General features: G+C 48.2%; 5 protein-coding genes across 5 annotated transcripts; 1 reads left to right on the top strand and 4 right to left on the bottom strand.

The window, feature by feature from the left end:
• Nucleotides 1-2,050: 2,050 nt before the first annotated feature.
• On the bottom strand, nucleotides 2,051-2,707 carry DEU56DRAFT_928644 (uncharacterized protein; the record flags this gene model as incomplete). The annotated part of the gene is made up of 1 exon (XM_041358648.1): nucleotides 2,051-2,707. Exon 1 carries the CDS (start codon nucleotides 2,672-2,674, stop codon nucleotides 2,051-2,053), a length of 624 nt encoding a protein of 207 aa, XP_041202540.1. The 5' UTR covers nucleotides 2,675-2,707.
• A 6,475-nt stretch (nucleotides 2,708-9,182) lies between these two features.
• DEU56DRAFT_928646 (uncharacterized protein) lies at nucleotides 9,183-10,449 on the top strand (the record flags this gene model as incomplete). Its single annotated transcript, XM_041358649.1, has 6 exons — nucleotides 9,183-9,203; nucleotides 9,353-9,506; nucleotides 9,530-9,555; nucleotides 9,729-9,767; nucleotides 9,922-9,979; nucleotides 10,038-10,449. The coding sequence occupies 6 exons, from the start codon at nucleotides 9,183-9,185 to the stop codon at nucleotides 10,343-10,345; spliced, it is 606 nt and encodes a 201-aa protein (XP_041202541.1). The 3' UTR covers nucleotides 10,346-10,449.
• A 1,780-nt stretch (nucleotides 10,450-12,229) lies between these two features.
• DEU56DRAFT_760922 (uncharacterized protein) lies at nucleotides 12,230-13,758 on the bottom strand (the record flags this gene model as incomplete). The annotated part of the gene is made up of 8 exons (XM_041350482.1): nucleotides 12,230-12,347; nucleotides 12,399-12,553; nucleotides 12,605-12,796; nucleotides 12,845-12,983; nucleotides 13,034-13,224; nucleotides 13,271-13,379; nucleotides 13,431-13,562; nucleotides 13,619-13,758. The coding sequence occupies 8 exons, from the start codon at nucleotides 13,756-13,758 to the stop codon at nucleotides 12,230-12,232; spliced, it is 1,176 nt and encodes a 391-aa protein (XP_041202542.1).
• Nucleotides 13,759-14,589: 831 nt separating this feature from the next.
• DEU56DRAFT_918499 (uncharacterized protein) lies at nucleotides 14,590-16,156 on the bottom strand (the record flags this gene model as incomplete). The annotated part of the gene is made up of 4 exons (XM_041358129.1): nucleotides 14,590-14,940; nucleotides 14,991-15,235; nucleotides 15,285-15,882; nucleotides 15,932-16,156. The coding sequence occupies 4 exons, from the start codon at nucleotides 16,154-16,156 to the stop codon at nucleotides 14,590-14,592; spliced, it is 1,419 nt and encodes a 472-aa protein (XP_041202543.1).
• Nucleotides 16,157-18,668: 2,512 nt separating this feature from the next.
• On the bottom strand, nucleotides 18,669-19,512 carry DEU56DRAFT_928650 (uncharacterized protein). Its single transcript, XM_041358650.1, has 5 exons — nucleotides 19,370-19,512; nucleotides 19,045-19,314; nucleotides 18,932-19,007; nucleotides 18,836-18,874; nucleotides 18,669-18,806 (listed from the first exon to the last, which is right to left on the bottom strand). The coding sequence occupies exons 1-5, from the start codon at nucleotides 19,449-19,451 to the stop codon at nucleotides 18,692-18,694; spliced, it is 582 nt and encodes a 193-aa protein (XP_041202544.1). The 5' UTR covers nucleotides 19,452-19,512; the 3' UTR covers nucleotides 18,669-18,691.
• Nucleotides 19,513-27,911: the final 8,399 nt, after the last annotated feature.

Consider the following 27,911-nt stretch of genomic DNA (forward strand, 5'->3'; position numbering starts at 1 on the left):
AACGCTGTGTATCTAACTCATCAGCCTCACGAACGGAGGAGCGCAAGAGAAGACGAACGTACTCACAAATCGTTTCCGAAAACTACGACGCTACCCACAGCAGATGTCTTATGAAATGATACAAAAGCCGCAGATGCCCATGCTGCCGTTGGGGGTTCAAACTCCATGGGAATCGATTCGTTGGCATTACTAGAATCGAGGAGCGATGTTTCGCAGGGCATAGTAGATTCGGGAAGGTATGACGGGAATAAGGACTCGAGAACAACGAATGAGTCTGTCATATTGGGTAATACGAGACGTGATAGAGAGTTTGTGAGTGCAGGAATAGGTAACGCTGGATGGTGCGCTACAGGGGTTGCAAGCGTTGTTAGGTTGAACGCGATGTATACTATGCTGCTATGCGCAACGATGTGTTAAGACAAAGGGGAGAAATTGGGAGTCATGGCGATCCCTTTGTCCCTCTTTTATAACACGCCGCACGTCCACAATGATTCTCCGCTCGCCACGCCCATTGTGGATTGTGGATGTGGATTGTGAATTGTCTAATTTTGGACAGTGGAGTAACAAATCATGGGCATTGTCCATTTCGGCTATGCACAGAATCACATCTAAACGTGCTGGCCCGGACTGTAGTATACTGAGAGAAACGGGTGATCTATATAAATTGGTACAGTTGCAGCCTATCTATTGTATACATAGTGATACTCTTAGAGTACTTATCGTTCTCAGTAGTCTTGTCAAAGTTTCGGCTGATCCGAGATCGTCATTTTAAGCTCAACGGTCCGATTTTAGAATTACCATGTTTGGCCATGTTTGAACCTCCTTCCGAAGCCATTGTTCGACAGCAATATGGCGGAATCAAATTGCGCGTTGTGGCTCATCTATCTTGCCTCAACCAGTTCATCAACTCCATCGTTTGGCATAACAATACTATCAACTGGGCACCTATTTGGTGTGACACCTGTAAGTGATGTTGCACTGTGTTTCCGCTGCCTGTTTCCTGAAACTTGGTGTAGCCATTCCATCAGCAAATTCCGTATGAAATTGTCGTCAATTACCGTAGGATTGCGACTGTTCTATAATCATCACAATCGCCTACAACCACCATAATCGACGACATTTGGGTCATAACTGGTTATATTCGCGAGAAGCCAAAATTGCTTGTTGGTTGTAACTAGTGTTGCCGCAGCTCTGGCTTGAGGTCGGCTTTAGCCGAGAGCGGAGCTACAATTAGGCTAGCTGTGTACAAAATTAAGCTTACATAATATGGCTCAGTCCGGTCATTTGAGCCTAGTGTTGTCGTGGCTCCGGCTTATTGCCGGTTTAAGCCGGGGCCATACATGTGACTTCGGGCTTATTTTAAGCTTTGACTCAGCTCAAGCCAAGTCAATTTGGGGGCTTAGATATTTATTTTAAACTATAGATTAAAAATAGATTTTAATTTAGAACTATCGAAGATCAAACTACCTACGCACGATCGATAAGCACACGAGCGCTAATGGCCCCCCAAGATCCAGTGAGTGTTATTTCATTAGCGTTTGATCTAAAACTAAGGTAAATAAGGAATTATACTGTGTTTATCCCCCACGGCAGCTACACGAGCCATCCGTGATGAAGAAATGCTGCAAAAAAGTGGGGTCCCATGGAGATTGAGGTGGCGGCGTTGGGTGTTGAAGATGCGTGGTCGGGAAGGGCGGGTGTGTGTCGAGCCGCGTGAGCATCATCTACAACATCCCCTTCCATGAAACTCATAAGCCGCTCCACATCCTCTCCCCGATCCTCCGCTTCAGCCGTGTGCACAGCACCTCTGCAAGTTTCTGTTGTCGTTCTAGCCGTGGACACGCTGGAGGTGGCGGGTGAAAATGACCGTTTGAAGGGAGCGCCAGCCTTCTTGGTGAAAAAGTGGAGATGATGGAGGTAGCTTGGAAGTTGGGGAGTAAGAGGGGCGGCGGCGCGGCGTAGAAAGGATTAATGGTTGCTGGGCGCGAGGTTGTTGACAATGAACAAAATTTTGTCAGATATCTCCTCTGGGGGCTCGACGATCTCGGCATCAAACTTGTCGGGGTGGATGGAGGTAAACCACAGGCGCAGGGTCAGCCGTAAGACCAGCAGAGATTCCGCGCATATCAACATTACTGCGTGATCCGTCGCCACCAACAGCGATGGCATGGTGAATGACGGCTGCCAGATCGGGCCGAACCTCCATAAGATGGGGGATTCTGAGAAGAGCCTGACACAGAGGCTGCCATTCAGCAAGGCGGGATTCAAAGCGAGAGAGGGCTTGGAGACCAAACTTAAAAAGATTGGTGTCGGGGGGACAGTTGAGGGCGTCGACAACGTAACGGATGGCAATTCCGAGAGGAACTGAATCCACGAGATCATGATGAATGATGGAGCCAAATAGATATCCGGTCATGGCAAGCTCGCAAGCGGGGTAGTATGATTGGAAGAACTTGTATTCGCCGAAGAGGAAGTGAAGCATGCAGGAGAAAATATCGTGGTCACAAGTATCAGACGAAACTTCGCTGCGTTGGAGAAGGGTGATGACTTCGTCGATAGATGTCTGTTCATCATACATGTGCTTGTAAATGGCGTCGACCTCACTCTCAATCTCCGCTGAGTAATTGACGACTGTTAATCCAGGATCGATATCGTTGCTGGGGATGAGACTCATGAGACGAGGGTGAACCTGCAAACAGGAGTTGCGCCATCGCCGCTCTCAGCAGCTGTAAAAGTTGATGTTCAGCGTCCTGGTGGAAGTAAAATGTTGTATTGCTCACGCAATTCATTGTGAGTTAATATTAGGGCCGCGAAATACCTTGATGGTTCATCAGCAAACGATACTGGCAATCAAAAACATAACTTACCCCCATGAGAACCTTGCTTGTACCATCGCTCGCATGCCAAGCTTTGGCCTGAAAACAGCACTAGCGCAATATGAAGTCCCCAGAGATGGCCGGAGAACAAAAACAAAACCCACAAGAACGCTGGCAATAAACAACATCTAGTTGACAAGTCATTCACTGCAGATCAAGAGTTGGTGAACTGTTGAGACTTACACCAGGTTAACGGTGACGATGATAGCCATGGAGTCGCGAACTCCCAGGGAATAAAATCCAGGTCCAGTAGTGCCAGCGCTGAATCTGCAGGTGTTGGATATTCAGGGGATGGCGTGAGGACCAAGATAAAAGTGAAGACGCACGCCAAGATATTCATGCAAGGGGAGAACCAAACGAAAAACAACTGGTACCATCGAGTCTCGAGACGTCCCTCTGCTGGCACCGGCGCGTTTCGCACGGTCAAGTAAAAGGATGAAACTGCTGAGAGAAGGGGAAATTTAGTTGAGGACGTACGTGCGTGTATTTAAATTCCACTGGCAGCTGACGCATCGTCTATCCTGGAAGAACTTCAGGCGCTGATCATGCAGCAGCACCCTGGTCATAACCAAGATTTCAGCCAGGGACTCATGCCCCAACTGCCATCTGAAGGCACAACTAAGGGGGGCTCAGTGTGGCGCACCAAGCGCAAGGCGATGAATGCCAATGGGGCAGCACAAAAGAAGACAACGAGACCGGACAACATGATGATATATCCAATGCCACCATAGATCAGGCTGAGTATGGTGAGGGACTTACACTCGTATCAGCCGTTCCACTCTAATAACAATGGTTTAGCAATCATAAAGATGGGAGAAAAAAAGGCGCACCTAGTACTGAGAGGATTATAGCGCAGAAGATGCATGGTAGATACCGTCACCTTCACGATGTCATAAATCATCAGAGCGAGGTGACACTCAGCAAATGAAAGCGGTGAAAGAAAGACAGTCAAGCAAAGAGAGAATATATAGTTGAAAATTGAAATCATAATACCACGCGAGAGACATTGGGAAGTAGCGCAAAGAAGAAACGAAGAGTAAAAGCAAACATCACATGTCGTAGGTGATAGGAGTATCATCAATATCATCACACTCCTCCTCTGCAATAGCTCTGAGGAGGGTGTCATAAACATCACCTGTCATTCCGCTGCTGGAAAATGTCAAAAGAGTGTTAGTCTCCTCTCCCTCACCCAACGCCTGATACTCCATAGCCTTTTGCGATGCTGCCCAACCTTTCGTAAAGTTAAGTCGTTCTTTTTTCACGAGAAACTTTACCACCTGCAGGGCCTCCATCAGGACCGGGCTCATGCGATTACATTTCTTCGTGTCCGTCTCACTACTGGACGAAAATACTCGCTCGCATGGAACGGCAGATGCCTGTATAGGGAGGTAGTCCATCGCGATGCCATAAAGCGTCGGAAATAAGGTCTCCGAGACCTGGTGAACACCTCATGGTCAATAAATATTTTAATTGTAGAGATATGGGACGCTTACCATCCAGAACCCAAGTATGTCTGTTCCCTTGGGGCTGAGATTAGCCGTAGAGTAGGCCTCGAATTCTTGCTCGACTGTTTGGGCGCCACTGTTGTGACATGGCAGGACGCCAATGTCAGGAAGATTATAAAGACGGGAGCCTAGCGAGGGCAGTTGTCGCTGAGGTCTTACTTCATTAGCTGGAGGCGCGACGGGTGCTGAGCTGTTCGTGGTTCGTTTTTGATGCATCTGTGTGTGCTAATATTAGATCAAAGTTGCGTTGATATTGGTTTGACAGACGTACCAGATCGATGATATGTTTCTCTACATCTTTAACCAGTTGTTCCGCCCAATGACTCCGAACCCATGACATTCGGACCGCAGGATCAACAACTATAAATGCAATCGTGAGCAACCAAATATTTAAAAAATATACCAGACTCACGCATAGCGACTGCATAGGCATTTGTGGCGCCCAGCCTGTCGTCATACTTATCTGCCCAAATCAAACCTATCTCAACAAGAGGGCCGCAGTGTGGGACGTGTTTGGCCAAAGAAATCCACCGCTCAATCAACGTTTCGAATGCCGGGTATGTACCACTTAGCATGGGAGTGCGTTCGCCCGACATGGATTGTTGGGCAGCGTGGGGCGCCTAGTATAGAATGATCAGATGGACCGGAAGTTTCGAAGATACTAAAACTAACCTCTAGGATTACTTCGACATCCTGTAGGAACTGCCACTCCATCGGACTCAACTTGAACTTGCTGATGGAGCGCTGAGTGGGAGAGTCGAAAAATAAATCTACTGCCTGGGTAAAATATTAGCTTATGACAAATATTTCATGCGTGATGCCTTACCTGGTGAATGGCTCGTAAACGGTTGAGCATGATGTAGACTGAATCCCAACGGGTTGCCTCATCAAGCAGGAGTTCGACGACAGGGAGGCGTAGTGTCTTGCCCGCGTCATCTTGGAACCACTCCTTCTCGTTACCTGTGACGATTGTGTCCCTGAAAGAATTACGTCGCTGGTTGGACGCGCGAACCGTGCGCACAAGGTCCCTAGCTCTGCTGATAGCTTTCCCTGTCACCGCTTCTAGGTACTCCGCCTTGATGATCGTGCGATCGCCGACTACCCAATGTTCATTCACGAGCGAAAAGTCGGCCTTGTGGTATTCATCAATAATATGCTTGACACATATATTGATGATATGTGGGAAGCATGGGATTCTGTGCTCGATGGGGTGAAAATCAACACCACGGCACGCCAGTTTCTCTGAAAGCGCTCGCATGGAAACCTGGTTGCTTGCGGCGTTGTCTAAGGTAAAATGACCAGTCTAAACAAAGTCAGAGCGTGTTATACGGTACAATTAAACACTGACCTTTTTAGTCACAGCGGCGCGATCAAGAAGATGCAAGAGGACTCCTGCCAGGAATTCGCCAGTGTGACTGCCTGGAATGTGATGGAATCCTATAAGTGCAGCCCTCAGAACGAGCATGGAACTGTGGTCGGCCTTAGCAATCCAATGAGCTGTAAGTGCCATGAATGGGCGAATGTTAGAATCCGACCAGAGGTCAGATGTGAATGCGACCTTTCCCTGGGCGGCCTAAAAAATATAAGGTGCTTTGTAGGGTCTTGACAGCTGTAGACTTACCGCAAGATCCCTCTTCAACGCATTGAAGTATTCATGAAAAGCGTCAATAACTAACTCGCGAACTTTGGTACGGTGAAATATATCGCTCTCGGTCACCGATGGCCGCAGAAGACGGATCAGACGACGAAATTCCGGACATTCAATAATATTTATCGCCTGAGGACAATTATTGAACATTGTGTGTAGAAAGTATACATTGACTCACCTGGTCGTCCGCAATGATGAATTTGACGATCTGTTTGTGCATTTCGTCCAGACTAAATGCAGGCAATGCATCGTCTGGAACTGACAGGCTAGTGCCGGGGAGTGGGCCAGGAGTAGGGGGAGTACCGAGTGAGTCTAGCGTGTAAGCCGGATCCTTCAGCCTTTGACGCATGGTCGCGACCGTCCAGCCTTCATCCAAAAAAGTATTCAAACGTGATGACTTATGGAGGACATGCCAGTGCTGACGCTCTGCCTCCTCCAGGTAAATCTCAGTATGGTCGTTGAAGGCGTGTGCACGACGAGCTGAAGTGCCTGTACTATGAAGGTATGACATGACGTGGTGAGTGTCGTCGTTCGCATGGATTTTTCTGGTGACGGATGTCAGAAAAAATGATAGACTCCAGACACGATACTTACTCGCAGGCTATGCATATATTCGACCGAGTGTCAGGGTCCTGTCTGAAGAAGAAGTGGACATCGGCAGAGGATTTAGGCAGTTTGACTCGGCCACCAGTGGCCAGAGGGTCGGTTAGAATGGTACTCATCGCGGTCTGCAGTGGACTATGGCCTGCAGCAGGCCCAACTGCAGGCGCAGGTGGGTTGACCACTTCGTCCTCCTCACCCCCAGAGACGTTCTCAAGGTGGAAGGATTCCCCGTCATCTGAGGCATTTTCACGAAATCTAACGGGACGCTGATGATGCCTTTGAGGGTTACGAAGTATATTTGCATTCACTGCAGCAGCGATTGGAGCGGGAGCAGCTGTGGGAGTAACGGTAACAGCAATGGGAATTGGAGCGATAGGAGCGGGAGGAACAGGATCAACGGTGGGGACAGCGACAGCGGCTCTGGCAGTAAGCCGGGTAGTGTTCTTCCGTCGAGGAGGCATGTTGGTGGTGGTGGTGGTGATGATCCAACTAACAGCAGAATTACCGGTCTAGATATATCATGACATCTGGGGAAACCCCAGAACATGCCGATGTGCAGTGATCTTGAGTCCCTGATGGAAAAGCCCAGAGAACAATTGTCACGAGGTATGAGTCCGCAACTCATACATGCCTCATGCAAGTTAAATCTAATTCAGCGGTGAGTGGGGGGTGAAAAAAAAACTCCCGCAATTGTGCATACCTGCAGAGAATCAACTCCAGCTTGAAACTCCAGACTCCAGAGGGTCCAACGGCTTGAAATCGAGCACGTACGTCTTCATCCTCAGGTGTAGTTGAATGATTGATATGATCAAAACAAGATTTCCATCGATAAGCACTCACTGAGTCGTCGTTATTATGTGGTATGGCTGTATTGCCGACTGTGATGATTCAGGAAGTCACGATGAGTCCCTCGCGAGTTACGAAGGCCATCTCCAGGCAGGGCTGCAGCCTGCAGGATGTTGAAAGATAAGAGGCGCTGCGTGGGAGTGGAAGTTTTTCAGATATCAATACATCCGGTTCGGTGGTTATTGCATCCGCCACGTCATATGTATGCTGCAAAGCTCGTTGTAAGAAATTGTATATGAATCCTACTATATCACAAAGTACGCGTACAGTACTTGCTTGTACAAACTACTCCATACAGGTGTCCAATAGCATCATGATCTAGGTCTTTTCCGGCGTGGAGTTGAAGATGTTGCATGTAACGGGGAGTCATTTCGTGGGCGCAAACTTGCAAATTGCAATCACATTAGTTCGTAAGTACTAAGATAAATGGACTACTCACACACGAGTCGATCTGCGAAGCGGCGGGCATGGAGGCACTGCCTCAATTACACAGGGTCCGAAGAATGGAGGGGAATGTGTGATAGGTACATCAGGCTGGGTAATATCCAGCAAGCACGCAGCTGGTGCAGGTGGTGTAGAACGAAGTACGTGAAGCAATGAGCGAAGGTGGTTATAGTCGGGATCCTCTGAGAATGCGAGTGAGCGCGTGTAAATGAGAATTGTTGCGAACTCGACAGGAATTCCATGACATAAATCTTCGATGGTGGTGTTCACTTTGCGCTCGAGTATGGAAGCGCTGGAAAGTTTCTCTTGGTCACTGGTTAACCATGGAAGGGAGCCCTGCAAGAAGTATATCAACATGTACGTAAGTGACTCGAGATCGTCACGACGGCCTGGTTCGACTCCCAAGTGATTGTTGATTGACGCAAATGCAGGAGTGCCAGTGAGACGTTGACCTTGGCGAAATGGAATATGGACACTGGTTGACATATTCCAGAATTCCTTCGCGATGCCGAAATCAATAATAAAGGCGGTGTGCTTCAAATCGCCAAGACCCAGAACAACATTTTGTGGTTTGATGTCACCGTGAATATAACTGTGCGAGTGAATGTATTCGAGACGTGAGAGCTGGGGAAAGGGGTTAGTGATCTGTACATGCATGATGCAACCCGCACACCGACTGACCAGCTGATCTCCTAGATTTATGACAGTGTCAAGGCTGAATTTTCGGCTGTGGGAAAGGAAGAGACTGTGGAGGGATGGCCCAAGGAGATCGAGAACGAGAGCATGATATGTCGACTCCCTACCGAACCAGAGGGCGCGGGGAATACCAACACCACCTTCAAGGTGTTTCAAAATGTTGTATTCGCGCTGCACGGAAGATGAGCGATTGATGGGTTCGAGTTTGACGGCAACTGCATCATCCTTTATGATGTTCCGTGCACGATACACGACAGCTAATGGGGTTTCAATGTCAAATTCAACATGTAGTCAGTAATCATGATATGAAAATAACATACCATACGAGCCGGATCCCAATACATCTCCTAACCTAAATCTTCCATCAACTCGAACGGGGACCTTATCCATAGTGTATACAAGTAACAATAGCCCACGACTAGAGAAATCCAGGGAATCCGACCAACAACACTGGAGGCAACAAAAAAGCTATTCTTACACACAACCACGTAGCTTGAGCTGGCTTAAAGCGGTTCAAGCCGCGGTTCATAAATTTTTGGCTTGTAAAAGTTGTAGCTGGTTCACATGGCTAATGAATCGGACCAAGTCAGTGATCAGTGGCTTGGCTAACGGGTATCGCCGAACTTCTGGCAAACCGGTAAATACCGAACCGGAGCCAGCCATAGCCGAGCCGTGGCACTACTAGTAGCATGGGACACGCTCTAAATGATTAACATCTGTGAGTTACTTTGCAGGAGATTATTGTCGTGGTACCGAATTGGTTGTTCGAAGTCGAACCACTTAAAATAGGTCTTGGGGGAATCCAATACTATTGCATTGCCTTTGGAACTAGGCTACTGTTTGCCCACGCTCGCATGAAGCTGTCTCGGTACTTCATACTGCACGCGGGTTGCGCATTGATTTTTTGTCAGGTTACCTGCATCCCTTCGACTATGAGGTGAGTCGACCAGCTCGCATCGCACATATTATTGAAGCCACTTGAGGATTTTTGCAAAACAAAACAAAAGCCAATGATGTGGTTGTGTTTATGAGTCCTTTGAACAATTACACTACTATTCAATTAAGAAGCTGCGAGAACATCCTAATACTCGTTTCTATCCTATATTCCAGATTGCAGCCTTGACACTACAATTAATTCCTTTCGGTGCGGTAGGTAGTAGTGATAGAGGCCAGTATTCTGCAAATCGCGTTTGTCTCGGCTAAAAAAGCGAAGTATAGTGAAAAAAATACACACACTGAACAGTCATAGTCAGCTACGTCTAAATTGGACGGCTGGTTCAGTTGCGACATGTTTCTTTGAAAGAACTTGACGCCCATTTGGTCGAAAAAAACTTCTGGTGAAGAAGAAACCGTGATCAACCGTGTGTATTCCTCCGGAAATAATTGATGTCCCAGGCAACACCACTTTTCATCATACAGCGCGATCAGCGCGCAAGGGGGATTCTTTCCGTTATCAACAGGAGAAAATCCTGTTTCTGGACAAGTTTCCTTTAGATACTTTGCGAACGCCGAGTTCCCTGGATACCTCCCTATGGTCTTATCGATCCTCAGCCAGTCAGGCTGTGCGAAAAAGTGCCAATAGTCATCGTAAGAGGATGGTCACCTCAAAGCTTCGCAAGCAAGATGACACCAATGCGGGGTATCACGAAAACGACGATGCCGCACTTGTGCGGTGTCAACTTGCGAGGATAGGATGTATAACTGTACGGCGGCAGAGGATGAGCTAGGCGCTCATATGAACGGGAAGTCGGGCAGGAGATGATGGTCATATAATAAACAAATGAAGGGAAGTTACACTCAACAAAACCACAACGAGGTCAAAAAAACAGCATAGTTGTCCAATAGCGATTGTTGCCAGCGGTGCAGAGGCAATAAGTCCGCAGCTATGTTGCACTACAGAAGCCATGTGATCTACATAATCATCAGTGAACCTGCAAACAAATGAGATTGGCATGTAAAGCAATATATTGTTGAGAATCACAGTAATCAGCGTAAAATTGCCGACCACTTTGACATGGGAATGTTTTGCAATGTCGAGGTAACACGAATTTGCGATCACGCGGGCTTGGTAGCCAAATTAGCTCTGTGAACTTTTTCAATTGAATGGATCCAAGAAAAAATGCACAAGCACAGGTGCATGGAGCCAAATATGGACACAGCCTGAGAGTGACCATGAAGGAGGTTGCAATGTGCGGAAACAAAAGGCAATTTGGTGATGCTCACTGGTGGTGCGGATGTGTATCGTTTGGTCTTACACGGTATGTTTTCGCCAGCTGAAGACGACTGTGACATGTCCGTAAATTGTTCCAGGGTATAAACTATGGCCCAGTGTCAATATTTCTTCTTAATGGATGGATCTTCCGTATTGACTGATAACTGCGAACTCGTGCGTATAAAATATTTATTTGTTGAGTATCACACAAAACAATGTGTTACATGGAGCGCGAACGCTGTTCCAAGATATGTCGGAGTAGATATGACTTCTCAGTGGATTGATTTTCTAGTCTGTCGCTGACAAATGTCAGTTATCCAGTGGGAACCTTGTGGAATATAATCACACATCAAATCATCCCTCCGGGCAAAATGAAAAGTCTACTATTTTTATTCAGTTCGAAGATGCTGCAGTAACGACTGTGATTGCACATGATTCGAAACATTTTGTAGCGTTGCAAACATACACGGTGGCAGTGCTAGATTACAATCTCGCACAATCTTTGGGATCTTCACAGTTGTACTCCATTGACTCTCTTGAGCCCAAAATTTCTCAAAATCAGGTAGACTACGGAACTACGTTATCGGTACCTAAAGGCAGTATAAGCATAGTTTTTAGGCCTTATGTGGTCTCATCCCCAAAATGACCAAAAGTAAAGTTCCCCGCACCAGTGCTTCGTTGTTGCGATAAAGACAAGGCCATTATCATGAAAAAAATATGATAAATTCTTATTAGCCGGGGGAGACAGCCCTTCTGGAGATCTAAGAATAAGGAAGGTCAGTGTTGCCCAGTCTGGCATTCGAGCTTGAAGATATGTGACAGCGTGCTGATGATAACTTAAATTCAAAGTCGTAATGCAATGCATCAGTGAACCGGTGTGCCACATCCGATAATTCCTTCGGGCAAAATCAAAACTACACAATTTTGAGCGACTTCGAAGATATCGCGGTAGTGACCGTATTTTTGATCGATCCAAAATTTGGTGTAGTGGTGTATGTCGCGCGGTCTTTTCGGGCAAAATCAACACTACACAATTTTGATTGACTTCGAAGATATCGCGTACCGTGACCATATTTTTAATCGATCTAAAATTCTGTGTAGTGGTGTATGCCGCGCGGTCTCTGGCATTTTCACTACAATACACATTTCTTTCGCGTTATCCAAAAAACAAACAGATTTCTTAAAATCACCAAATACAAAGGTGTCTTGTCATTTAAACCGTTGAGTAGAACTTCGTGACTGATCATGATATGCACATCAAAACAAAAATATTATTGGCAACATAAACAACGAAACCTAAGGGTAGAGGTGCACTAATGCGGCGCAGGGAAGAGTATCCGACGCAGTGAATATAGGGTAACATACGAGGGCGGGAAAAGGAAGCAAAAATGTTAAGTAACTATTCGTCAAACGCGTCATCTTCCATCTCCTGTCTCTGGGCAGCGAGAGAGTTAACAGACATCCAGGAAACAACGTCCATTGTCAAGTCCTCCCGATGGTTTCTCCCGAAAACTTTTCTGCACAAGGGGTTAGCGAGCCAAGTGAGCAAGTGACGATCGATGGCTGACCTCGTCCACCATTCAAGAAGCTCTCTGACCCTGGCCCGTGCCGCTGGACCCGGGGCGTCATCGAAGAAATCCATGATGTTGTCCCAGAAAATTTGATAATCGAAGTCTCCGTCTAGAGCGCGCCAAGAGGTGATATTAGAAAGCGCAAAACGGATCTGCAAAATAAAATTTCAACCATACGGCTAGAAGTAAGTGTTGATCATTACTTGACAAGTTGCATACGCGATCGCACGAGGAGTAACCTTCCTCATACCTATGATAGAAGCCACACAAGTTTTCACTTTGGTTTGGTCTGATCGTCTCCGGGAGCGTCGGTTATTCTCGATGATATCGGCACCGTCGCCGTCACCATCCACTTCGTTGGCAGACGACGGAGATGTAAAGATAGCCTTGAACCCCTGGGAAGCGATGAGATGTGAATCAGTTGGAAAAATAAGGCTACTCACCATAACCAACAGCTTCGACTTGAAGAGACCACGTTCCAAATTCTTGGCATCCGCTTGATAGTTTTCATACATGAATGTCGGCCATGAATTCTCAGACACAATGAAGGTAGTTGTACGGTCACAAATACCAGCTCTGACGCTGGACTCGGAATATCAGTGACAATGCGAGCGAAGAAGACCATCACTTACACTGGGTCTCCCCACCGCCATTCTGCTGGGCAGAGAAGTTTGCCGCATGCGTCGTTCGCAAAACCCCGATGGTGCTTGTCATCCAACCTGATGAGAGGAGTCGGATTGTACTCGATATTCACCCATGATGCCACGAGCTCTTTGAGAGTTCCCGTGTCGTCACCACGTGCTGAGTCTGCGCCCTGCTTGAGCTACATGGAAAATGAGCAAACGGACAAAACAGATGTCGGGAAATACCTTTTTCAGCATGTCATCCAACTCCTCGTTGTCAAACTTTGACAGCTTTTCGTGAACCCACGGCAATACTTTAACGAATTCAATGTAGCCTCGTTGAAGGCGCTTTTGTCTGTTCCTTTCCGTAAACAAACATGAGAATGTGAACAAGGGTACCGCTTACTCTGGAGTGGGGTCGCTGTTTAGGCCATCATCACAGCGCCGGTCATTTTCGATAATTAGATCCCGTATGGGAGTGTAAAGGGCCACCATCCGTCGAATCGCTCGTCCCTGTGAAACATAATATGTTGTCTTCCTAGTGACAATGAGACATTTAAACCGCTTTTAGTGGTCAAGAAATGATGTGCGCACCTTTGCTTTATCGCTTTATCCTGCTTCAAAAGTTCAACCTCCTCCATGAGGGCGGCGATTTTTCGTTTCGCCCTGGCATCAGAAGACGTTTGGACACAAAGTGATGGGTCCGAAGGAGGAAGGGCATTCTCAGACGACATGCCAGAGACGAAGCACGAATAAGTGGGGTGAAGGAGAAAGAGAGCGGAAAAGTGAATGGCATTGAACCTGCGAGGCCGTCTTATATACTTGCGGAAAATTCTAATGACCAATTGAAAACCTGACCGTCAATGTTAAATTACTCAGATAAATACTGGAAAATTCGCCTTACTTGGTAGTCTGTCTCGAGCCCGTTTTGGTGATCCAGTGACAACCACTTCTGCTCTGGTAGCGCGTGTCCTGCTATACACAACCCGGCTCTTGAATCATTTTTGGGTTAGTCTGAAAATCGAAGTTGCGGCGAGGTTACAATAAGGCATCACTGGTTATAGCCTAAAGTAGTAGGTCACTTCGTTGCCAATATATTCATGCAAATAATGTAATGCTGACCAAGCAATTTGTCATGCCACATCTAGATGAGGTAGTCACGGTCAACAGGCCGAGATGTTATCTTGCTTGTGTGGAGGGGGTTAGTAACGGGTAGAGCTGAGGGATTAGTACTTCCAGAGGATGAATGAAAGTGCCATCATTTATTCTGAACTTACAAAATGTGCGAAATAGGGTGTAGGTGAAGGCCGATTTTCTTCTTTGGATGGTGCTGGTGCACTGGGCTGCGTCTTGGCCTCACGGGAGCGCAAGTTGCGAGGATTAGCCAGCAAGAGGAACCTTCGCACGGGAGCAGTGAAAGACCTCATGATCATGAAAATTGAGCGCAATGCCTTGAAGAATGCTAAAAACGAAGCTGAGATAAGCTACAAGTACAATTGTGTCACTATCACTGTCACCGTATGTAGTATATTAGTATTGAGAGAATGACTCGAAGACTCGGATAGTCAAGCCGTAGTGACGAGCGAAGCTTGAGCCATTATAGAATTGCTAGTCAATTGTGCGGTAAGGGCAGCAACGTCCACAGGGGCCATGTTATCGAACACCCTCAGGAATTCGGTATTTGTGTGCGTGGCTTCTTCTGGCACAAACTTCCTTTCGACAAATCGACCTGTCTCGTATTGTTGCAGCGCCCACATACAGACCGTAGCGGTCATTGAGACTAGGGGTCCGTAATTGCCGTTAGATATATACCTATGATATTGAAGCGGACTGTCGTATAATACATATCGAACGATTCGGATGATGGCTGTGTTCGCGAAAGCGATCAATGCGCTGCCAATTTGAACTCCATTGACCTCAAAGGACGTCAGTGTGTTGATTTATAAATTTGAGTCAAAAGACTTACAGATAGTAGTTGGCCGAAGATGAATAAGTCATTGTTCAGCAGACCTTGAACATAATCTGCGCGTTTGACAATGTCCGACTGCTGTAACAGCACGGGCATGTCAAAGTCGAGTCCGTACTGCTGGTACGTGAAAACTTGTGCCACAGCCAACATCTCCTCAGATACATCATCTATAACGGATCCCATCTTGTTGTCGATGTAGGTCTTGTCATTCATCGTCTGGATGGCCCATTCGTGGTCGGTCCCTGTTCCTTATCAGTCCCATGTCTTACTCATAACTTCGGAAGGACTTACCGTTGAATGTGTTGGCCGCAGTTTGCCACGAAGAATCCACCGTCGCGCTAAGTGAACCTTTCGGGGGCAATAATGCGCGATCGAACATCGTCCTTCTCATTCTGTCTCGAAGGTCCTCCATCAACCTTCTGGTGCCTAATCCGGGCACGATCTTCACGTCTGACTCGGACGAGCTTTGGATGTTGGCGGAAGATGTGCCAGAATTCATTTCCCTGACGAGCTGGGCTCGCTCCATGCCGACACGTTTAGCGTTCTTAAAGACTGGGCGATTGGCTTTACTAGGTATGTCGCGGCGGCGGTTGACTTTTTTGAATGGGGTGATGTCATCGAGATAGTAAAAGGAGGGAGACCCGAGGGCAACGCCCGACTGAGACGGCGGTGCGTTGTCGAATAGCTCTATGGGAACGGGCCCAGGTAAGGTCGCGTTTTCAAGTTGATGTGTAGAAACACCATCGTGACAATCCTCTGCATGCGTAGCCGCCGGTGGGGGATGTGGAGACTGTGGAGTTGACCAGGCGGCATAGAATATTGGAGGAATGCTATATTGCGGTCTAGGATGAGCCATCTGTGGTACATGATGACTGCTGCCCTGCCGCGGCTAGTGGACCGCGATTAATAAAAAGTTTCGACATAGTCACTTGACTCACCACTGGCAGGCCTGTTACCGCTGCATCGGCATCGTGAATAGGCTGAAGCGTACTAAACGAGTGATCAATTCGAGCTTGATCGATTCGAGCTTGACCACGTCGATGATCAGGATATACTGGTAATCCCATCAGAGGGTCTGCAGTATTGTTGATAGACAGACATTGATCATCATCATGATGGTCACCGGGCTGCGATTGTTCACTGCCTCTAGTCCAGCCTAACATGATTGTGATGAGTGAAGCAAGCAGAAGATTTCAAACGTACTACATACTAATCCAAAGATATTTCCCGCCTTGCAATTGAGGCCTTGAACACGTGAAGATAATCGATTGAAAAAAAATCGCCTCCAGTCGAGAACTGAATGTACTAAGGTACGAAGGTACGAAGTAAGCACGTATTTCTACATATAGTAAACATTGTTTAACTGATTGATTATGTAATCAAAAGCCCGTCGTTCGCGTAGTATAGGAACTTTCTTTCTTTACGTTCAATCGTTATTTATATCCCCGGGTCCTTCTCGCCTAGGCTGCTGCCTCCAAGTCGATGAAGTTCGGATACGGTCCCGACAACGTAAATATACCTACGTTCGTCTCCCACCATACTACACTGCCAAAAATTTTACCGTGGTCTGACTAATGGTGATGCTATCGGGTGGCATATGAGTCGGCCCATGGAAATCCTACGGTATGCCGTGGATAGACTACAAAAAGGAAACGTGTGATCAACCATAAGCGTCGAGCATGGAGAACCAAGTTTTGCAGCATTCTGACAGGCAGCGGATTTCACGAAAAAACATTAGTATTCATTCTCCGAGATACGAGCTACTAAGGATATATAGACAGAAGACCATTAAATAAAAGTAGTAGTCAAGTGAGAATGATGGTGATCAGTCCAATGCAATGCGAAATGATGGTTATGGATGAGAAAGAGAGGGAAATATTAGCGGAGCGGCACACTGAATGTCAAACATTAGTGACAGCATGTTGTTAAGGTCGGCGGTCATTAGTGCACGGGGTTCGTCGAAGATCCCGGGATGTTGTTGCGAGGGCGTGATGTAGGAGCTGGTGCATGGTGAAGTTGTGCTGTAAATGGAAAAAAAAAAGTACTGCAGTCGAAAACTGAGCCAGTGGAAAACTTACTATTTGTACCGCTTGTGCCAGCAGTACTATTACTGTAAAGCTGGTTCAGAATGAGTGCTTGCCAGGTGTCATAAGTCTGTTGATGTTCATTGGATGGAAGGAGCTCGAGTGTGGAAGTGTTGCGAGTGTGGTTTGAGTGTAGTGGAAGTGTGGGAAATGGAAAGTGACGATTTTTTCACTAAGTCCAAACTGCGGCACATTCAACATCGAAAATTGTCAATACCACAGTAAATCAGTGAAACAAATGAAAATTGTCCCTAATGTACACCTTTGAGTCTTTGACGCTCCCGTTCGAGTAACGCTGGTCGTGTTGAAGTGAGGTTGCAGTGATTGGCTGCACAACTGTGTTGTACATTGACACTGCAGTCAGTTTGCTAAGTTGCCGTGGCGAAGGTCAATAGCTTAAGGAGTGTTGGTTTGTCTGTGTGGAAATCTCGCGCTGTACGGCCCTCAACAACACGGTACATTGGTGTAAGCACGCTGCACGTATCAAGAATATTGTGTGCGTGGGTAGTTGGTAGGCTGAGACCATGGGATGCGCAAAAGATGACAAACATGGCCAAAACATGGGCCAGTGCATGGTAATTCGGCCGTTTCCCTTTTACAGGTAAACTATCGGTAAACTATAGGATATCTATGGGTTCGTGTCGTTGAGAACTTACGGTAGACCCAGACCGTAGGTTGCATACGGTGATATTTTTGGTAGTGTATCACTTCCACTGCAATCGGCACTTTCACAAAACTCGTATTTCTAGCTACTTAAACACAAAATTCTTAATGTAAACACTGTACGTAGAAAGGATGGATTATATAATTTCAGCGGATGATAGACTTAGATAAATTCGGTGGATTATGCACCGATATCATGTATACCAGAAATCCACTGATCCGGCACGCGTCTGTTATATAACATCAGTGGATATAATCCACTGAATTTCCAGTAAATGTAGGCAGGTTTAGAAATTTGTTGGATGGTGGGAAATCAGTGGATTCCAGCTGTGTACCCCGGTCTGGGTCCAAAATACATGATGCAAGCAGTATTACTATACGGTGCACAATATGATATCTATAATGGAGGGTATCTTTCATGCGGTGATTAAGGATATCGAGGTCCGTCTCAGATCAGAGAGCTTGAGAAGATCTGCAACAGCCACCATCAAAATCAATGAGTGCATCAGTGGGTTTGGACACGAGACGCACCTTGCGCGACCTCACACTCCGAAAGTACGGCTCTTGCAACGTGAACTCAGGCAGGCAAGTACAAAACCATGTTGAGCATCGGGAGGAGGGACATTCTTGTGTGGTTGCTTGCGAGGGAGGTCGCGCAACTTACGGAGGACGAAAGTTTCTATGCCATTGCCCTACAGTGTTAAATTAGACGACTCGGAGATTCATGGTCATCAACTTTGAAGGGACGTACCATGCATTAAACTTGACGACCGACCCTACAGGTTTGATGAATGAAAATTGCTTCACAAAGTCACTTTGATCCTCACCTTTGGACATGAAGTGATCTTCGAATACATCATCCTCCGTCAAGTAGTGAGGGACGCCTGTCAAACACTTCATTAATGTTATAAATGAAGAATGAAATTATAAACCGATCTGTACAGAGGGATGTCAGCGCAACGATTCGCAGATAAGGGCCTCGATGTAAGGAAGCGATGCTCTGTCCTCGTAGGTCGGCAGCCTGTCTGGGCCGATGACACGATCGATCTCCTCTTGTAGCAGCATTCTGTTGATCGGAGGTAAGTAAAATTACACCTTAGCTCGTACGTTAATTGCTCACGTTCTCCGTTGCAGCTAGTGGACGATGTGCGTAAGTCTCATTTTGATGTAAAAAAAGGAACAATCACTGACCAAGGTGGATCGTCGTCAGGCTCGTCAGGTGCGCTGGGGGGGACTGAAGGACCTAGAGTTAGGCCCTTGAGGTGTGCTGGGACCGTTGGAGTCAAGCTCTGTGCGTTTCTTACAGAAGTTAAGTGAATTAGGCGAGTCGGGCTCGTCAGGTGTGCTGGGGGGGCTGAAGGACCTAGTGTTAGGCCCATCAGGTGTGGTACTAGTAGGACCGTTGGAGTTGAGTTCCCTGCGCTTATCAACTCCACCAAGCGCATCTGACTCAGTGTTGGGTTGCATAAGCGGGATGAGTGTCAGGTTGGCAGGGCCAGGGCTGGGAGACCCGAAGTCCCTAGCGTTATGATAGCCATGGAGGTTTGAGGCAAGCGCCTCGCGCCTAGAAAACGCTACATAGCATATTAGTATCAATCCCACTAACTAGAGTGACACGAGAGTGCTCACATCTCATCAACGACGGTGTGGGATATGCCGCAGCGATAACGACAAAGGCCATGAGCGTCGTGAAAGCATGTGAGAGCGGCATGTGGGGATCGAGAGGAGTGACCACAGTGTCGACGTCGGATCCCGTCAAGAGTCGCGAGGTCACTCACATCAAGCGGTTCGTCGTTGTCATTTCCGTCAGCGTGCACGGAAGCGGCCTTCAGCGTGAGAGAAGAAAAGACACCTCGGATGAGTGCAGAGGACAAGTCTAATATCACGGCTGTCATAAACGTACCTGGCTATGTCACAACTGGGTATAAGGGGCCGGCAGGAGAAGTCCAAAGAGTGTGCATATTTGCGCAATAAGAGTGCCACGGAGGGCATGGCAGGTGCTTTAGAGGGGTCCTGGAGGCCTAAATGAGTAAAAACACGTATAAAAGCAAAAAAGGGGCACATATAAGCATGAAGGGGGTGTGTGCATACTATAAGCACAACAAAGGAACAAGGTGAAACATACCAGGAAGGCACAGAAAGGCCGTCGGCACATGAACCTTCACATCAACCCATGTCGAGAAGGAGCAAAAAAAGGCCAGAAAACCCTGAGTATAAGCTGATATTCATAGCAATTGCAGAAATGCAAGATGCAGAAATATCGTAAAGTCCTTTGTTGTTTGTTAAATCACGTGACCATGCGTTCAATCATTGCATGCCATGTGCTCTTCCGCACGTCTGAACCTGCACATTCGTTGGACTGCCAGGTGGCTGTTTGCCCTGCATAATTTGACATTTCCTTCTCCCTCTTTAAGCTTGAAGCTTTATGGACTGCAGCTCATATGTGAAGGTTATGATGCGAGCGAGTGGTATCGGAGGGCTAGAAATAGAAATCTCAGTCTATTGGACTGTGTAGTAGAATAATATATACCTAGAAATAGAACTAATAACGAGTTAGTATAGTAAGTATCTTAGAACAAATGTGTACTCACATCTCAGTCTATTGGACTGAGATGTTCCTTTGTCGTCATCTATCTTTTATACTATGTACCGCGAATACTATGTTACTGAGACCGTATGTACCTGTGTACGCTTACAAATGAGTCCATGGTCCGTATTACTAACTCTACACATCTTGGCGTATCACCATATGACTGCGCTCAGAACTCACTCATGTCCGAATCAGATCTCAACATCATACTGGTGTGGCAGCTTCAGCGCAGCATATGATAGCAATGGTCTTCTACTACTCTCTGCGCCGTTCACAACTTGAGTTCTCAATTCACTCCGTTCTTCTCGCTAATTTGTGTGAGTAAGAACATTATCAATATTGCTTTGTAGGATTTAAGAAACCAAAGAAAGTCTAAACTGTGTCTGCTGCACCATCACCATTGCCATTACAGAGTTTGTATTACCTGTACTTGTAGTATACTCGGTAAATAGACAATTGTCCAGTGTGTCTGCTGCAAGGAGTGGTGCTGTCCAGCCATATATGGGCAATGTGATATATGTACTTAAGCTTGTAATGACAGACTAGAGTCCCCCCAAGGATTTGATGAACCAACATTGGTGTCTAATACATACATATAGCGATCTCCGGTGGTTTGAAAGATATCAAGAATCCTTGCAGGAGGATTGAAACCATTGAGCAGCTTCAAAATCACACTAATGCCAAGCTCTTCACGCCACACTGCATGTATGACAGGGCCATCATCAGAGGCTGAGCGCTGGGGGAAATGGCTGGGTGCTGGGAGGGCATGGTTGGATGCTGGGAGGAAACAGCTGGATGCTAGGAGGAGGGGGGAAACAGCTGGCGCTGAGCGCTGCGGGGAGGAGGATGCTGGGTGTTGGACAACTCACCTCTAATGTGATGGTCTTGACGAAGATCTGCATGCCACCATGAAGACACAAGACCAGGTGAAGGGTGGACTCCCTCTGGATATTGTAATCCGAGAGAGTGTAACGGCTGGTCTGAGTTCGATGGGGAATTAGTTGTATCTAGGCGCTTCTCTTTGGAGGTAGAAAGTCTTGAGAATATAGAAAGTTTCTGATAGGATCGAGTCCGTTCTTGGAGCGTGAATTCAACGGATGGATTTCTGCTAAAGTACGAGCGCACATTTTGCGGTATATAAGTGTTTGGGATCCGAACGATTAAAGCGAGAGTCGAGTAGGTAGCATGTGGAACTAGAAAAAAGAGTCGGCGAGACACGGTGACGATGGAATGAGAGCGCATGGTACAGTAAGGGAGGAGAGTAAGAAGGAATGTATCCGCGTAACTCGGATGCGAAGAGTTGAGCTCTTCGCATCAGTGAGTCACGTGGATGTGTTCTACTTGTAAGAAGTTCGAACGCCTTGTTTTTGAAGATGGGACGGTGCGTAAAGGATATACTATCCTTACATCACCCTCCCACTTCGAATATCGACCGTCCCTGGTCGATCTATCAACAAAATAAACTAAAAACAAGGGAACTGTACTTGTAGAATTACTAGAATAGAGAAAAAATTTAGCTAGAATGAAAAAAGAGAGGGAAGCGCATCTAGTCTTCGTCATTGAGTCCTTGTATGGTTTGAAGGTTGATATATTGGGTGACTTCGATAGATGACGGAGAGCGCGGATAATAAGGGATGATGCGGAATGCAGCGAACTTGAGTTTTGAGACGGCTCCATCGATTTCGGCGAGTCGATAGGATCCTCCTTGCGAGCGGGATATCACGATCATTGGTCCGAAATAGCGTGGCTTGCATTTAGCGTTGGATGCTGCTTCAATCTTCTTGTTGAGTACCAACACGAGGTCTCCGGGCTGAAATGCGTAATCATGGATGGTGTTGGCGAAGCGTCGTTTGAAATTTTCGATGGACGAAAAACGACTGTTGAGCAATCGTTGATGGATGAGCGCGAGGTCTTCGTCGCGTCTTGCTAATTGGCGAGCGCGAATGGCTAATAGATCTTGGGTGGTGAGTTGAGTGGTGATATCGGGAAGGAGGAAGGTGGCTTCGATAATGTCTAGTGGAAGTAGAGGTTCAGTGCCGTGTGCGATGAAGAATGGGCTATGTCCGGTTGATTTTCGTGTGGTAACACGGTCAGCCCATAAGACATGGTGAGCTAAGGTAGGCCACTTGGTGATATCACCGTTGCAGGCCTTCACGAGTGAGTCGCGAACGGTGCGATGCGAGCGTTCGACGATTCCGTTAGCCTTTGAGTTATAAGCTGAGATCCTAATGTGCCGAATACCATATGTTGCTGATAGCCATTCTAACGCGGCGATGAAAGCCGTGCCGTTGTCCGTAACGATTTCCTCGATACCTCCCCATCTGCACAAAATCTCCTCGAAGAAGAATGCACCCAAGGTACGTCCAGTTTCTTTTCGTAACATACGGAATTCGGGCCAATTTGATAGCGAGCAACGGGCTTGGACGATGTACGTGAATCCATGCGACGTAGGCATGTACATCGAGTCTGCGAATGCCTTACGAAAGAGTGTTGAAGGGATGGCGACGATGGGTGGGATGATAACTTTGGTGACTGATCTGATCTGACATTGGTGGCACGTTTTAAGGTACCATGCGAGGTCCTTGTCGAGCGATGGCCACCAGAAACGGTCGGCGATTGTTCGACGCGTGGGGTAAAAGCCTCTATGGCCAAGCTCGTCGTGGGTCTGAGCGAGAAGTCGAACACGATCGGTGCTGAAAAGCACGAGCTGGTGGCGACCATTAGACTCTTTTCGCCAGAGGCGGTTGCCTCGAACGAAGAACTGATGTGCTCGTTTTGAGAGACGGGCTTGATCCTTGCTTGAGGTGTCCGTGGGGAAGGAAAGGGTGTCGAGGTAGGATTGGATGGTGCGTAAGTCGTTATCGAGGCGAGAAGTAGTGTTATCTGCGGGGATCTCGACGTCTGGCAAGTTAGTTGTGATGGTGGTAACAACGGCACTCGGCGCCGTATCAATCTCTTTAGCTACCCATACTCCTGAATCCAGCATCTCGTCTATCCATTGCTCTACGTCGTCCATCGTTTCCTGTTCTTCATCGTCGTCTTCTGGGACTCGTCGACGACGAGATAATCCATCGGGTCCTGCGTGTTTGGCTGCTGGTACGTGTCTGAGTCTGAAACTGAAAATAAGAATTCCTGCTATCCATCTATTTACGGCCGCATTAGGTTGGATGTCGGGATTATTCAACATGCCCTTAATATATTTAGCGTCGACTTCCAGAACGAGATTGCGTATGCCGATAATCCAAAGTTTGACTGCCTTGAGAGCTCGAAACACACCGTACAGCTCGATCTTAGCTTGGGAGTAACGGGATTCCCGTTCATCCCACGTAATCGAGCCGAATCTTGAGGGATAGCGCCGTCCGTTTCTGATTTGGAGAAGGATCCAGCCGCACGCAATCTGCGATGAGTCGACCGCTAAAACGACTTCATCTGAGGACGTGTAATCGATTGGGGTGATTGCGGGTGAGTTGATGACGGCGGTCTTGAGCGTGTCCATAGCTAGCTGCGCTTCAGGGGACCAGTTGAAGGGTGTGTTGTTGCGAGTTAAGTTCGTGAGAGGGCGGCTGATGGCTGCATAGTCCTTGATCCAGTTTCGGACCGTTCCTGCCATGCCCAAAAATCCGCGAACCTCGGTGCGAGACGTGCAGGCAGGCCAGTGTTGGATTTTGGACACTTTAGACGAGTCTGGGATGCGTCCGTCGTAAGTACATAACTGGCCGACAACGAGAACTTGGGGCACACAGAGAAACAGCTTAGAAGCTGATACTGTAGCCCCCGCGTGCTTCAAACGGTGCAGGACGCGATTCGCGTCTGCACAATGCTCCCAGACGAACCTTCGGATACCGGCGTTATCGGGAATGCATTCGTGAGAGCCATCGGGCAACTCGTAGCGTGTCCGAGGTCCAAGAACATTGACGTCGTCCTGAAAATTGGGTGCGACCTCGATTTCGGCTTGAAGTATGAACGCGACGTCGTTTTGAAAGACAGCGGGAGAATCTGTCCATCCCTGAGGGAGGACGGTAAGGCGATAAGTACCAAGGGGGGTTTGGAATGTGGTGATGTCGCGAGACTCTTCTGCGAGTGCGCGATGGTCGAATCCGACGAACAAGTCCATCATCGAGTAGATGGAGCGTCCTGCACACTGTTCTGCGAACAGTTCGATGTAGGGCATAGTAGCCGCATCCTTGACCGTGACGGAGTTAAGTTGCTGGAGGTCGTGAACGATCCGTACGGCGCCGCTCTTTTTCGCCACGCAAAACCAACGAGATTGGTATGACGAGTTGGAGGGCTCGTATACGCCCGACGCGATCTTGGATTGGATGAGCTTGATGACCTCATCCTTGATACCCGGGGGAATTGGAGGTTGGCGGTGAGTCCATGGCGTGTGCTCGATGGTGGGAATAATGACTGGGGGGAAGTAATCGTCCCGAAAACGACCCTTCTCCGTTTCGTCCCAGGCGAGCGCGAGCTCGTTGTTCATGAGAACGTGCGCGGCGAGCTTTCGTTCTTCTGGGAGAAGGAACGTGTTCTTGAAGATGCCGAGGTCGTCCATGCGGCTCTGGGTGAGGCGAGTACCGGGTGTGAAGGCAGGAGGGGTAGTTGAAAGGGGTGGAAGGGATGCAAGGGGATCCTCTGGGAAACGGCGGATGATGCGCGCGTGTGCAGGCATTGTCGTGGCCACAGGCCTTACCTTGTTAGCGACCTTTTTGTAGGCGAAGGTGCGGCGGATAGGGTCGATGTCGAAGTGCGCTTGAAGGAGGGATTCTGCAAAGGAGGAAACGGAGAGACGAGAAATGGGAGTGAAGGAGTGTGTTGGAAAGTTGGAGGGAGGTGGTACTGGGATGGGCTCGTGTTTTGGTATACCGGGCGATGATGAGGCTGGTACTATACGGGTAGTACAGTCCTCCATACCTGGTGGTGTTGGTGGCGATGCGGTTGAGGCTAGGTACGTCGATGTAGAATAACTCGGAGACGGCGTGTCTGGTGTTGTCGGTGGGGTAATATACGTGCTGGGTGGAGGGTATGCGGTTTTTGGTGGAGAAGGGTAACGATGACCATACAATGGAGTAGTCGCCAAAGCGGTTGGAGGATTTTGCGGAGTAGATAGAGCTGAGGATAGGGGATGTTTGATGGCATGGTAGATGTCAGTGGAGCTGGTTGGGGAAATTTGCGGAGTAGATAGAGCTAAGGATGGGGGATGTTTGATGGCATGGTAGATGTCAGTGGAGCTGGTTGGGGAAATTTGCGGAGTAGATAGAGCTAAGGATGGGAAGAGAGAAGGGAGAACAGAGGAGAGTGCTGAGGCTGTTAATGCGAGGGAGGGATGGGGCCAAGGACGGGGAGAAGTTTTGACGGTGCGAGTGTTGCTGGGATCCCGTGGGTCGTGAACTGCAACGTGAACGTCGTCAGTATCCTCAGCTTTGGAGAGACGAACCAATCGTTGCCAAGGTCGTCCTAAGAGAAGGCGGTAGGGAGCTTCTGGCACCACATACGCGTGGGCCCAAGTCTTGATACCTTCCACGTCTATCTCCAACATCTCCAGGCATCCAGCCATCTCCTGCGATCCTCCGTTAGTGGTCTGCATGCGCATCCGTACGTCTTGGTTGATGGGGGCGTTCGTCTTTCGCCAGACGTCTTCTCGAATCACGACGATCTCGGATCCTTCGTCCAGCAACGCGAGTTCAGAGTGGGAGCCGTTGAGCGTTACGCGAATTTCGCGTAACGGAGTCGCGTGTTCGATATTCAAGGGAGGGGTGGTGGTTGCTGCTACGAGAATCTTTGCTGTGGGTATGGGGGCAGGTGTTGGCACGCGCTGAGTGCGGGAATACTCGACCGCTTCCTTCCTTAAATCAGGACTGATGGCTAAAAGGTCAGATATGGTTAGCTGAGGGATGGGAGTGCTGAGGATAGTCTCGTAGAGACGTTTTGCTGCGTCTGGTAAGTTCGCCTTGGACTCATATCGAAAGGCCGGTTCTTTCTTGGGTTCGAGGGAGGTGGATTGTGCTGGCGGGGTGGAAGGGGTATGTACAGGCGCTGGAATGGAGACGGAACGTGTCGAGGAAGGGGGAGTAGATACAGGCGCTGGAATGGAGACGGAACATGTCGAGGAATTGGGTTCTGGGGAATTGGCTGCTCTTGACTTGGACCGGGTGATGGCGAGCGCTTCTGCGGATTGTTCGTCGTCCACCTCTTCCATGCTCACAATAACTGCGTGGTTCTCGATTATAGGTTCGCACTGGAGAAAATACGATTCGGAGATGAAGGCAGAGGAGGGGATTTCTTGGGGCGTTGATTGCGATGGAGTTTCTCGTCGGGGATTCTCGATGACGATGGAATTGGACCCAGAGGCAGGAGTAGCAGGATGGGGAGATGCGTATCGTGCGTCGATAACTTGCTTGAACGTCTGGTCTCCATATCGTCGTATGCGTGAGTGGTCAGGATACGCGAAGTATGGTCCATCGCGAATAATCCTGCCTGCACGTAAGTATTCTCCTGCAATAGAGCAGGTCCGCATTACATGAGATCCTCCGCAGAAGAAACATTTTGCGTTTTGCGCATAGTTCGTTGAGGGAGGAAGGGGAGGAAGGGGAAGATAGGGCAGAGTGCTTGACGGCGGAACAGGTGCACTGGCGAGCTGGCGGGACTTGGGGGGTGCCCATGCCTGTGCAGCTACTGGAGCCAGGCAGACAAGTCGGGTGTAACATCCGGAGTAGGTGACATCGCCGATATCGAGGCCGTGCATCTTGCGGGCTAGAGCCTCGACTTCGTCGATTGTATTCTTGACTGGTGGAGGAGGGGACGTGAAAGCGACTCGTCTAGTCTGTACTTCCCTTCTAACATCCTTCTTTTCCTCTTCTTCGTCTGAGTCCCATTGGGCGGATGCCTTAGTCTTGGTGCGTCCCTCTCGTATCGTCCGAATTCGTGTTGCTATGGGTTCGTTAAGGTCAGCATCAAAGGCGTCGTCTGAAAAGACGAAACGTCCTGCTTTGAGTACCTCTTCAAAATCCGTGGCTTCTGTGCGTGAGTAGTTCGGGTCCTTGAGTTCGAGTCTTCTGTCGATTGCCCGTCGAGTGACAGCGGGCAGTCCTTGCCAGAAATAACGATCCCGTTCGCGCGTGGATATTTTGCCGTTAGAGACGAGCCAATGAGCAACGGGGCGGAATTGTCGATAATATTGCAAGAGTTCGGTTTCCGTGGATATATCGTTGTCTGCGTTGTTAATGACAACGCGCTCCAGGTCGCGAATCGAGTATCGCTGACCCTTGGCAGCACCTGAATACTGCGCTACAATGCTAGCCTTGAAGACGTCATAGTCGCGGCTTTCGTATCCAGTTAGTGTCACCCAAAATCTCTTGGTCTCAATGTTGACGTAGCGTACGATCATCTTGCATTTGTCCGCGTCGCTGAGTGTACACGACGAGGATAGATCCTCGAAAAGCTCGAGGAATTCGAGTAGCTCAGAGGTTTCTCCATTAAAGGAGGGGGCCTTGCTTGATCCAGGTCCTGGCATGGCGCTGATGCCTTTAGCAGCTGACATGGTGACTGCTGGTTGGGGGGGTATAGGAGGGGGTGCAGCGGAAG

The sequence above is a fragment of the Suillus clintonianus genome, assembly GCF_016758775.1.
Source record: "Suillus clintonianus strain FC179 chromosome Unknown DEU56scaffold_135, whole genome shotgun sequence".
NCBI classification, from domain to species: domain Eukaryota; kingdom Fungi; phylum Basidiomycota; class Agaricomycetes; order Boletales; family Suillaceae; genus Suillus; species Suillus clintonianus.

What these genes read in the sequence shown, in the direction of transcription:
- DEU56DRAFT_928650 (XM_041358650.1), bottom strand. Translation starts at nt 19,451, where the DNA reads ATGCCGCTCTCACATGCTTTCACGACGCTCATGGCCTTTGTCGTTATC. An exon ending in CACACCGTCGTTGATGAGAT is followed by an intron (nt 19,315 to 19,369) that starts GTGAGCACTCTC and finishes TATGCTATGTAG; the next exon opens with CGTTTTCTAGGCGCGAGGCG. An exon ending in CCTGACGACGATCCACCTTG is followed by an intron (nt 18,875 to 18,931) that starts GTCAGTGATTGT and finishes ATCGTCCACTAG; the next exon opens with CTGCAACGGAGAACGTGAGC.